Here is a 13,088-nt window from a genome sequence, read left to right as displayed (position 1 = left end):
AATGATGTACAAATGCGCTTTACACAATTGATGTGTGTATGGATTGCGATAACAGTTGTATGAGCCCCTAATAAAATGTTTAATAAAAAAAAGAAACTGATTGAAGAAAATTGAAGAAAAATAACTGCAGCGGGCTTATCGCTTGATGGGTCTTAAAAGCCTTGTGTAGAGATCCGCTGACTGAGAGCTGATCTCTCTATTAGTTTTTAAGCAAGATGGAAGCGAATGAAGATAACTTTATGGAGCAAATTGTAATGGGATGTGTTGGATTTATCAGTTTGATCCAGAAAGTGAAGGTCAATCAAAACAGTTGGTTTTGAGGGCCTTTGAGGGGCCAGTACAATTCATGGCAGAGATGACAGCTTAGAACAGCGGTTCTCAACCTGTGGGTCATGAACCCTTTGGGGGTCGAATGATCCTTTCACAGCAGTCGCCTGATTCATAACTGTAGCAAATGACATTTATGAAGTAGCAATGAAAATAATTTTATGGTTGGGGGTCACCACAACACGTACTATATTAAAGGGTCGTGACATTACGAAGGTTGAGAATCACTGGCTTAGAAGGCCATGGTGATTATTTTCTGGGATCCCAAAGGGGTAAAACCTTGATGAACCTTCTTAAAGGACATGGTGATCACATGAGCTTATTATGAAGAAGTTTTGAGAAAACTGAAAACAGCATTGGTGAGAAAAGGGCCAGAAAAATTGTACCAAAGAATATTTTTCCACCAGGACACTATCTATCTGCTCATTCTTCAAAAGTAACAAGGGCTGTCCTATGAATATTCCTTTGGGAAAGCATACCTCATCCATCTTACTTCCCTGATCTTGCCCCTTCAAACTTCTTTTTTGCTTTCCAAACTCAATGAACATTGAAAAGGAACAAGATCTGAGTCTCGAGGATGGCAGAATTCACCATTTTGATGGTGGTGCAAATCGAGAAATGCAGCCTTGTTTGGGGAAGGGCAAGAGGGATGGAAATAATGCTTTCAGAAATGGATAGACCTACATAGAGGCTGTATTGACAAGTAGTAGGTTCACATTTTGATACTTTTGTTTAATAACGATTTCTCTGATTATATAGTACTGCTTTTTTGCTTAGTCATTGCTCTTTAAAATGTAAATGCACCAATCCTGTTTTTCACATGTCTACTGAGGCTCAAATTGAACCACTGAAAGCATTTTGATAAGTGCTTACCAGGTTATAAAGTACTATTACTGTATACTTTTTAAAAAAATATTTAAATTCTAATAGCAGCCTTATGAAGAAGATAGGGAAGTAACCTCCATTTTGTGGATGAGGTTATATTGATGTAGAGAGGTCACACAAGTAGTGGCTAACTAGACTGGAGTAGGCCCAGCTCTTTGTCCGGGGTTCTCATTCCCGCCGCCGTCTTCATCCCCACACACCGCCATGTGAGTCTCTGTTGGCACTGTAAGGAATAACACCAGTGTCCTAGGGTCCAGAAGCTGTTGCCTTGTTTTTGTTGTTTTTTTCCCATTCATTTCAGGTGATAATTTTGAGACAGGAATTGATACCTATTTTGTAACAGGTCTTCTTGAATGCTCAGTTTTTAAAGGCATTGGGCCCAAGTTAGCTGATGGAATAGTTTGCCATATCTACTTGACCAAACTATACTACCCGACACTCTTTGTAAAGTTCATTGATTCAGGACTTACCTGAAACATAGCAAAGTTCTAAAAAATAACCTTTTCAAAAACCACGATAGTATATTGGGAAGCAGTAGACCATATTTCTTGCTTTTTACTCAGAGTAGAGTTTCCTGGGCTGTAAATTTGGCCTATTTTATACATGATTCTTTAACCTGTAGGCAATAAACCAAGTCTCACCCACTGCCAGTCAGTTGATCCAGAGTCATAGTGACCCCGTGGTTGGCACCTCCACCAGCTCTCTTTCCGTTAGATGATAAGGAATACAATCTCAAAAGGGAGAAAGGAGACAGAAAATTTTTAAAGAAGACAAGAAATCTAGGAAGGGTAGATTTTTAGTTTGTTACATAACCAGTTTCCTTTCAGTTGCTTCTAATTCATGGTCCCCGTGTACGTCACAGTGCTCTGTAGGATTTCAGTGGTTCATACTTTGGAAGCAGATCGCCAGGGTTTTCTTATGGGTGGACTCTGACCTTTGGGTTTTCAAAAAAGCACATTAACCATCTGCACATACAACTCCAGTTAATGTAAAATGTAGACTTCAGACCGTTTCTATCGGCTGTCATTCTTGCTGTATCTGTTCATAATTATGATCCTAGATATTTAAAAAATGGTTAAACGATACTCTAAATACTGTCTGTAAAAAGACAGAAGAGTGCTTATTGTTTTAACCCCAGGGATTTCTAGCCCCAGAGATTTTTCTTTCTTTTTTAAGTTTGGTACTCAAAGACATAAAACTTCAGTTGTTTGAAAAATTAACCAGTATTTGTAATAAAAATTTTCTTTTCAGTGTAAGAAGGTATAATGGCAACATATGTACAAATATGCTTGATGACATTGATGTTTGGATTGTTACAAGAGCTGTAAGAGCCCCCTAATAAAATCTTTTTAAAAAAAGGTGTATATTTGGGTGATAATGAGTCTGTTCATTTCTCACCCCTTCTTACTGAAACAAATTTGCTATGAATATGATTTTAGGAACTACTTCAGAAATAGTAATAGTGCTAATTAAGATGTGCCTCAGTCAGCACTAATGCAGAATCTGAGTGTCACTGAATGCTAATTTAAACAGCTTTAATCTTTCTTTAATTAAGAAGAATTTGTACATTAATTCCACCCCCAAAACCCATGACATACCCCACAGATCATATGTGTAAGATAAAATAGATTAAAAGCAACCAGAGTCTGAAGATTAATTTGACTACTTGCTTCAGTAAGACTTACAAAAGAAACATTGTAGTGATGTCAGATGAAAACTGAAGATTTAAAGGATTAAGTTAGTTTCTTAGAAATTTTTATTCATTACAACTTTATAGTAAAGGGCCTTTGAAAGAACGATAAATGTGTTTTGCAAATTGTTTGAATAATATACTACTGTTATGGTTGAAAATTGAGCCATGAGGACTAACCCACCCTTGATATACTAACATGGTCTGTACCTGCCTAGCATCTCAGTCTGTAGCAACTATAATATCTTTCTCACTTGTTTGTTAAGCTCCTGTTCTTTCTTTACTTTCCATGATGAACACCAATATCCATTGGTTTCCCAAACCAAAAAGATCAAATCTAAAATGAAATAATGTTGATACAAAAAAAGGATAAATAAAACTTAGATTTTCCGAGACATTATTTTTTTTAATTCTTAGGATATGTCCAAGGAATGAGCGACTTGCTTTCCCCTCTTTTATATGTGATGGAAAATGAAGTGGATGCCTTTTGGTGCTTTGCATCATACATGGACCAAATGGTAAGAAAAAGCATTCCTTTCTATATTCAACTTTTGAAAATTTCAACTATATAATCTTATATAAGATTGATTTTTATACTTAGACATTATCTGATGTGTTGCTAAAAAATCACTTGATGTCTCTACTTTTCTTTCTTTTTTTTAAATAGCTCTTTCAAGAGACTTGGAAATATGACATGGTTTGTAGTACAAAAAGTAGATAGTGTAAATGCCTGCGATACAGAAAGAATCAGGATTTAATATCAGTAAATGCTTCTGTATTTTAGACGAGCCACGAATCTTTATTGAATGTTGATGAAATAGATCAATTCAGTATAAAGTAGTTGAACTTTCATATCATCTGTCTCAAAGATAAAGCTTAGTCATGCTGAGTAATATCCTTATTTATTGCGAACATTTAGTGTTTTGTCATTATAGTAACTTTTTTCTCCAGATGTATTTGAACTCTGTGTAACCTTTACATTCTGTTAGTAACTCACCGTTATTTGCTCAGGAGCACATGCTTCTTAAGAGTTGAATTCCAAGTGGAAAGCGAATTTTGAGAATGATGAGGGCAACAAATGTGTTGTGCTTTGCACAATTGATGTATGTATGGATTGCGATAAGAGTTGTATGAGCCCCAATAAAATGATTTTAAAAAAACAATAAAAGGAAATCTTAAAAAAAGATTTCAACTATACCTATATGTACATATTAGCACAGAGAATGTTTTAACTGTTACTAATCTCTCTTTGAGACAATAGTATAGAGAAAGTGTTAACAGAGAAAGAAACCAAAAAAATCTTCTCAGGTAATTTGCTGGAAAGAAGTAAAGGCAGAGGGCAAACAGGAGAGTCTGACTATAACTCACTGTGCTTTTCAAAATAAGACAGATACACTTAATAATGGACATTGAAATTGAGTATTGAGGTGATGTACTTGCAAACGGATAAAGACTGAATTCATAGTCATTTAAAATATTTCCCTGTTTAACGTTAAACCTTGGGTTTAACTCATCGTTTTTGGAATACAGATGTGAAATTTGCAAGTGAAACCCTTATTTCTTCTTCTTTACTTGTGTTTTCTCCTTGCTTTACTTTCCATCCAATTTCTCTCTTTGGTGAATTCACTCATCAAGGCTCTTGTCCACAGTTCCAACTCATCCTTACTCTGGTCTTTTTCCAGATGTATGTTTGAGAAATTTTGATTGCTTGAAAATGTTCTTTCACTGTTAAATTAATAGACATTCAAGTGATCTGAGCCTTTTCCATAAAGTAATGTTTTTTTTTTATCATTTGTAATTCTGGTAATAGCATAGTCTTTGTTACTTTTTAAATTAATTGTTTAAAAAATCATTTTATTGGGGGCTTGGACAATTCTTACCACAATCCATACATACATCCATTGTGTCAAGCACATTTGTACATTTGTTGCCATCATCATTCTCAAAACATTTGCTTTCCACTTGAGCCTTTAGTATCAGCTCCTCATCCGTCGCCGCCGCCCCCCCCCCCGTGAAACCTTGATAAATTATAAATTATTATTATTTTGTCATCTTACCCTGTCCGACGTCTCCCTTAACCCACTTTTCTGTTGTCCATCCCCCAGGGAGGAGGTTATATGTAGATCCTTATAATCGGTTCCCCTTTCCACCCCACCCTCACTTTTTTTTTAGTTTAATTTTATTTAATCGTGTTACTTAAAATTATTTTTTTATTCATTTAATCATTTTATTGGGGCCTTTAACAGCTCTTATATCTTTGTTACTTTTTTGTTAGAATGGTTTGCCTGCCTTTTTAGTTCGAAGTATTCCCAAGGGCTCTAGAAACTTGAGGTAAATGTTATAAAGATCTGAACAATTGCTGCTATTTATATAAAAATCATTGTCTGCCTTCTGGTTTTGTGGTTTATCCTCTTTCCACTAAGGATAGCACTTTGACCAAGAGATTATATCTCTGTTTTATTGGCAGAATAGGTAGTAGTGGCCCAACAGAATTTTGTAGAATTAATACTTGAATTTTTTCTCTGTGTTTTGTTTAGTTTTCAGCTTATATTATAGGTATTGAAAAAAAATCATGGACATATTGAATTTAGTTTCTTAAAATAAACTGAGCCAGTATTGGTATGTTCAAGTATATTGATGTATAATATCCAATACATACATACATATTTCTGTGCATGTGTATATTTAGATCTCAAACGTGACGACTGCTTTCTGAACATCTATAGTACAGATTTTAAAATATTTGCCATTTTTGTATATGAGGTTCAAATTCTTAATTGGTTCTCCCCACAGTAAGTGTTCTAAGTGTTTACCTTTTTTATTGAAGGCTCTTTTTAGTCTATTGTCTAGTGACAGTTTTCCTCCCATAACATTTGTATGAAAGGACTGTATATAATTTTTCATGGCATTGCTATTGTTTCAGTTTACTTAAATTTGTGCTGTTGTTCCTTAATTCCTTATTTTTATTTATAGTTTTACTTCATGTAAGTTTTTGCTTCTTTTGTAATTGCTAAGCCTAATGCCCCAAAATTTATTTTCATTGATATTTACTCACTTCTGTATACATAATGTATAACTCAAATGAACTCTTATACCCACCATGCACTTTGCCATATAAGGAGTATCCAGTTTATAATCAATGTTGGTAGCCTTTAAAATGCCCTCCCCTACTTTAGGAAGGACTTGTTTATAATAATATATGTTAATATATTATATTTATAATATATATGGTATTTATAATATCAAGAGTCTCATAATAAAGCATTATTGTTGTACTCTGAGATGTAAACAATCTGAGGAAGTGATACTGTGTTGAGGCTCATCACTAGGGCAGGACGGAGTGCTGAGCATGGAGCACATTCCCATGGGCTGAAGAGATTAGAATGATCCGACAACCCTTTCTCTTGACTTATATGTTAGTCTGGGATTCACTTTGTTGTAATTGTTGTTAGTTGTTAGGTACCATCAAGCCGATTCCAACTCTCAGTGAGCCCCCTCTGTACAGGAGAACAAAATACAGCCGGGTCCTGCGCTGCCTGACAGTCATTGCTGGGTTCAGACCGATTGTTGCAGTTGTGGTGCTGGCTCATCTCTGCGGTGGCCTTTTTCACTGACTCTGACCACCATGGTGTCCTCCTCCAGGGACTGGTCCTTTCTGATCGCATATCCAGAGTTCGAGAGACAGAGTCTTTCCCCCCTTGCTTCTGAGGAGCATTCTGACAGTACTACTTTTGTGCAGATTTATTCATTACTTAATCTGAGGACTGTTTAAAACATGTAAACCACAGCAGTTTTTAAACTTTGTGGCCTTGGGCCCTTTTCACACTCTGAAATACTTGTTTATCATATTTAAAATTAAAACCAATAAATTTATATTTATTAGTTCACTTAAAATAACTTCTTATATGTTAATGTACATAGCATTTGTGTGCTTCTTAAAATAACTTCAAGAATGAAACTTATACTGAGAAGGGGGAGGAGGCGTTGTTTACATTTGCAATCTGGATGTCTCTTCCCTCTTCTCACTATGTTCTTTGGTTCTGATTGAAACCAGCTGGCTTTCTGTGGCTGCTGCTGCACTCTGTCCTGTGACATCACTTGTCAGACCTCTGGAAAACTCCTTTGAACACTGGGAGACAATGAAAGTGCAAGATCCAAATAATGTGTCACTATTTTCCCGAACATAGTTTTGACTGCACAGACTCCCTTTTGTCCTTGCGTCAAAGAAGTAACAAATTATCGTAACTCCTTTTTAAAATGAGATAACTTATTAAAAAGTTGTGTAATTTTGTTTTACATACTGATTTGGAAAAATACCTAACAATGAGAATAATTGGATGAATGTTTATTTTCCAAATAAATATTTTCGTTCATCCTGTCACTTGATGTGTAGTAGTAAATGTGTCAGTCTAAAGTTCCACAATCCTAGATGTTTTTTTTCCAAAACCAAATGAATACAGGCAAAAATAGCCATTAGTTTGAGGCCAAGGATTCTTTTTAGTTTTTTGCTTTTTAATTTTGCTTTAGCTTTTATACCAATTATATATATGTTTAACATAGCCAGTCCAATATTTGTCCTCAGACATCATGCTTTAGTTATAAATGATTATATACTATAAAACAATTAGTATTTATTTTTGTAACAATTTTTTTTAAAGCATCAAAATTTTGAAGAGCAAATGCAAGGCATGAAAACTCAGTTAATTCAGCTTAGCACATTACTTCGATTGTTGGACAGTGGATTTTGCAGTTACTTAGGTAAGTAAATCAAAATCGTATCCAGCAATCTAGGGTATTTGCAGAAAATACTAAAATATTCTTAAAGAAGGATATACTCTACTACTGTTCTGTTGGTTCCTCTCAGGAATAAAAGGGGGAATCAAACTGTCTTTGTATAATTATTTTTGTCATTTAGTGGATTTTAAAAAATTAGCTTGCCAAATGTGTATTGTTTCTTTGTAAAATAGAAGGCTATTAAATAAATGAGACTTAGAATATTCTAACATACATGAGTGTGAGATAAGATATGTCACTGTATTCTGGAAAAATTAATAAAAGAATAAGCTGTATATATAATTTTTTTTCCTTCTTAATAGAATCTCAGGACTCTGGATATCTTTATTTTTGCTTCAGGTGGCTTTTAATCAGATTTAAACGGGAATTTAGTTTTCTAGATATTCTTCGATTATGGGAGGTAAGTTATTTTTTAAAAATTTTATTATAAAAAAACATTTAACTTAAGAGTAAAATACTACTACTAATAAAACACATCACACCTTAGAGATTTATATATAGATATTCCTGGGAGATAATGTGGATTCAATATCAGACTAGCACACAATAATGCAAACATCTTAAAAAAATAAATAAATAAAAAATAAATTAAAAAAATTAAAAAAATGCAAACATCACAGTAAAGCGAGTCACATAAGTTTTTTTTGTTTCCTAGTGCTTATAAAAGTTATGTTTTATATTATTTTATCTATCATAAAATGAAAGTGAGCCAGGTTGATGTGATTGAACTATGGAATGATATGATATCTGTATTAATTCTCAACTGAATGGTTTTGAAAATAAATAATGAATGAATGAAGTGAGCCAGAGGATATAACCACAGATTAAGAATGGATTTTGGGATCTCACTTAATTCTCGCTCCAGTCTAAGAGCAATATGTTCTTATGACATGTCCCTGCTGGATGCTTGCCCTCATGAAGAGATCACTGAAGATCTGGATGTTACAGCAAAGTATAGTGAAGAAATCAGATGGTACCTGGCTATCAAAGAAGAGCATCTGCTTCAAGACTAAATGCTGGTCTCAAACAAGCAGCCATCTAAGTGAGGTGTTAACTAAGTCTATATGGAAGAAGCACACCAGCCTGTGTGATCCAAGGCTTGTAAATGATACAAGTCCAAAGGAAGGCATGATACCAGAGCTTAAATTGGACCATGTGGTTTGCAGAAGGCTGGATGACGGTGGAAGCCCCAAATCCATAGCCCCTGTTGAATCCCCTCTGACCACAGTGGAGGGATGTGAATAGCCTTACAGTGCTATGAGATAGCATTGTAAAGTCAACTATGAGAGATGGAATTAGGTTTTAGCTCCATTCTGACCCATTTTAAAGTTTCAGTTTTTAATATTTTCTGCTTTTAAGGTTTTTCTCTGTTTTGTCTAGTCATTATTGGTTTTGTTTTTCACTTCCCGTTTATATTTTGTTTGATCATCTGAATATCAAATCCAGGATGGGTAAGTCTATACAGACAGTAACTGGATTAATATTTATTTAGGAACCTGTCAGGGGTGGTTAGAGGGAAACGGGGAACTAATTAATAACTGAATATAAGAAGAAAATGTTCTGAAATTGATTGTGGTAATGATTGCACAACTCTTCAACATATGACTGCATAAGTAAATTGGATGATACGTGAAGGATATGCCAATAACTATTGTTAAATGCTATAACACATAAATGGTGGGAAGAGACAAGGTTGAGATATTGTGAGAATTGCAAAGTGCAACGCAGAGACATGAAAGAAGCAGCACCGGCCGTTGGTAGAATGGCTCCCGCAGATTACCTGACGCAGGGTTGCCATAGACCTTCAATTTGTTTTTTAAAAAAGGCAGATGAAATGAGGTATGTTTGTGTATTAACATTTTGACTTATTTGCTTTTAAATTTACCCTTCACCCACACCCAACCCCCAAGGAAGGGGAGGTGGGGCAAAAGCATAGTTTATGTATTCTTTAATCACTACTGCAGTTCCATTGCCTATCCTCCCTAGAGGAAGTCCATTGCTATGTTTATGGTATATGTTCTCCTGTTCCATTTTGCATCCTGGTCAACTATTGCTGAAAAACAATAAATCAGTGTGCTTTTAAAAGAATGTATTAAAATGGCCTAGTGCCTTATCTTCATATGTTAACTAAGGGATGACAGGAATTTCCCCTCAAAAGGGGTGGGTTAAAAATAGATGTATATACAATGGGACCCTGGTGCCTGTTGAAGCTCTGACAGCCGGATATCGATTCCCATAATTCTCCTGTGTACCACTGGTGATGTGCTGCCACTAGAGAAGGACCTTTGCTTTGTGCTCACTCACTCTGTCCTGAAATAAGAAGTAAAAGATACAGGTTCTCTGCCTAAAATATTTTAGTGTTTTATAGTTTGTTATTTACTGTATACACTCGTGTATAAGCTGAATTTTTCAGCACATTTTTTTACTGTCATTTTATTGGAGTATCATACAATTCTTATCACAATCCATACATCCATCCATGTGTCAGGCACATTTGTACATTCATTGCCATCATCATTTCAAAACATTTGCTTTCTACTTGAGCCCTTGATATCAGCTGCTTATTTCCCCCCTCCCTTCCCGCTCCCCTCTCCCTCATGAACCCTTGATAATTTATAAATTATTATTGTTTTGCCATATCTTACACTGTCCAATGGCTCTCTTCACCAACTTTTCTGTTGTCCATCCCCCAGGGAGGAGGTTATATGCAGATTTTTATAATCGGTTCCCCCTTTCTCCCTCATCCTCCTTCCACCTCCTGGTATCACCACTCTCACCACTGGTTCTGAAGGGATCATCTGTCCTAGATTCCCTGTGTTTCTAGTTCCTATCTGTACCAGTGTACATCCTCTGGTCTAGCCATATTTGTAAGGTAGAATTGGGATCATGATAGTGGTGGGGAGGAAGCATTTAAGAACTAGAGGAAAGTAGTATGTTTCATCGTTGCTACCTTGCACCCTGACTGACTCATGTCCTCCCCGCAACCCTTATCTAAGAGGATGTCCAGTTGCCTACAGATGGGCTTTGGGTCTCCACTCTGCACTCACTCTCATTTACAGTGATACGATTTTTTGTTCTTTGATGCCTGATACTTGATTGCCTTGACACCTCGGGGACACACTGGCTGGTGTGCTTCTTCCACGTGGGCTTTGTTGCTTCTGAGCTAGATGGCCGCTTGTTTATCTTCAAGCCTTTTAAGACCCCAGATGCTATATCTTTGATAGCCGCCACCATCAGCTTTCTTCACCACATTTGCTTATGCACACATTTGTCTTCAGTGATCATATTGGGAAGATGGGCACCCACTGATAAGATTTTTTTGTTCTTTGATGCCTGATAACTGGTCCCTTCTACACCTTGTGGTCACACAGGCTGGTGTGCTTCTTCCATGTGTACTTTGTTGCTTCTTAGCTAGGTGGTTGCTTGTTTACCTGCAAGCCTTTAAGACCCCAGACTGTATCTTTTGATAGCCGAGCACCATTGACTTTCTTCACCACATTTGCTTATGCACACATTTGTCTTCAGCGATCGTGTCGGGAAGGTGTTCAGCACATTTTTAAACGGTAAAACTAGGTGCCTCAGCTGATATTCAGGTCAGCTTATACCCGAGTATATACAGTAAGTCAACTACTTTAAAAGATGGGTTCAGAATATTATTAACACATTGCTAGGATAACTTCTCGGTCTGTGTTTACCAAATAATTGAAGCTTTAATTAAAACTCTTAAGTTTAATTGTATTGTAATGTAGTTTCCAAAAATTGGACACTGTTTGAAAATGATTTCAATTTTATTTACTTTTGGTATAAGAAGTGAAAACATTTCAGATGCACACAAACAGTGTTATGTAGATCCCTTTATCTTCTGAGAAGGTTATTTTAAGCATATTACCAGGGTGGAAATTATTTTGGTCTTATAATAGAGTGCATTACTTATACTTAAAGAAGATGGGAGGAAAAAAAGGAAGATGGATAGTCACTGGTCAAGTATTTTATATGTGCCAATTTGAGAAGCTGGTTCACTTATTTTCACAGTCAGGGATCTCAGTTATGTGAAATGTAAGGTTTTACATACTTAGAATGTATTTGGACTTTGTTGGGTATTTTAATTCCATGCATTATACGAGTATAATCTAATCATTTGTAATGTCCAGGACTTAGCCAGATTTTTTAATAATACGATGATTTAAAAATGAGAAACTAAAAGTTAAAACAATGGAAAATTTTGCTATTTATACCTTAAATATATCTCATGCCTGTGGTTCTTTAATTTATAACTTACATTGGTTAGACTCTGGTTTACTTGTTATGGTTAACTAAAGAGCTGTTTCTGAAATCCGTCATAGTTACATAATGGTAAACTTGTTGTTACATTGTTGTTAAGAGGTTAGATGCCATACCCTCATTCCTTTACTAGAAAAATGATAGACAGCCCTAATAGACAACCTCTGTTCTGTATGGGAGTCATTTGTGTTAAACTTTCTATTTGTGAGGAAGATAATTTTAGAAATGATAAGGTCTACTAAATAGTTGTATTTTTTATAGGTAATGTGGACTGAACTACCATGTAAAAATTTCCATCTTCTTCTCTGTTGTGCTATTCTGGAATCAGAAAAGCAGCAAATAATGGAAAAACACTATGGCTTTAATGAAATACTTAAGGTAACTGTTCTTCTTAACTTAGGTGCAAATGTGTCCATGTCCTGTACTTGGTGGCTCTGAGGTACAGAATGTTTCCTTGGAGTGTTTCTGAATCTGGGAGTAACTTGAATTGTATTACTGACATTTCGTGCTAGTGCAGACTCTGAGAATGACAGTTGAACAAATACTTCTGGGCTAGTTATTTTCACCTGGTTAATTAAGAAGAAAGGGAAATGCGACAAATGCTCTTTTATGTAGAAAATTTCTTTTGTTTACAACTAAGAGAGAGCATAGTTGGGACAGCAGCTGGATTTAATGTTCCATACATTTATTTGCTATTCTTATTCATTAAACATGGAAATAATCTGACGAATGATATATTGAATTTCCTTAGTATTTGGTATGTTAGTATATTTAAGAGTTTTATTTGCACTGAAACATAAGTGGCAATGCATTGCTTATATAGCAGAATATAATACTACTTGTGGTTTCAGATTATAATTTTGCTGTATTGATGCATTTTAGCATATCAATGAATTGTCTATGAAAATTGATGTGGAAGATGTACTATGTAAAGCAGAAGCAATTTCTCTACAGATGGCCAAATGCAAGGTATACCAACGCCTTCAATGATTGCAAAGGTTTTCTGGTGTTCGTATTGGTATTTCTTTGCGTGTGTGTGTGTGTGTGTGTGTGTGAGAGAGAGAGAGAGAGAGAGAGAGATCTACATAGGTTTTTCTTCTGGAAGCAAAGT

General features: G+C 35.5%; 1 protein-coding gene across 1 annotated transcript in view; it reads left to right on the top strand.

Moving 5' to 3' along the window:
• Positions 1–13,088, top strand: part of TBC1D15 (TBC1 domain family member 15) — a 55,114-nt gene that overhangs the window by 40,362 nt on the left and 1,664 nt on the right. Inside the window, 5 exon segments of the mRNA XM_045290668.1 lie at positions 3,320–3,420; positions 7,561–7,660; positions 7,999–8,096; positions 12,239–12,355; positions 12,860–12,946. Coding sequence (XP_045146603.1) covers positions 3,320–3,420; positions 7,561–7,660; positions 7,999–8,096; positions 12,239–12,355; positions 12,860–12,946 — 503 coding nt within the window.

The sequence above is a fragment of the Echinops telfairi genome, unplaced genomic scaffold, assembly GCF_000313985.2.
Source record: "Echinops telfairi isolate 266 unplaced genomic scaffold, ASM31398v2 ScPeMD7_2;HRSCAF=8, whole genome shotgun sequence".
NCBI classification, from domain to species: domain Eukaryota; kingdom Metazoa; phylum Chordata; class Mammalia; order Afrosoricida; family Tenrecidae; genus Echinops; species Echinops telfairi.
The sequence above is the reverse complement of the archived record's forward strand: the minus strand, read 5'-3'. Positions and strand labels throughout refer to the sequence as shown.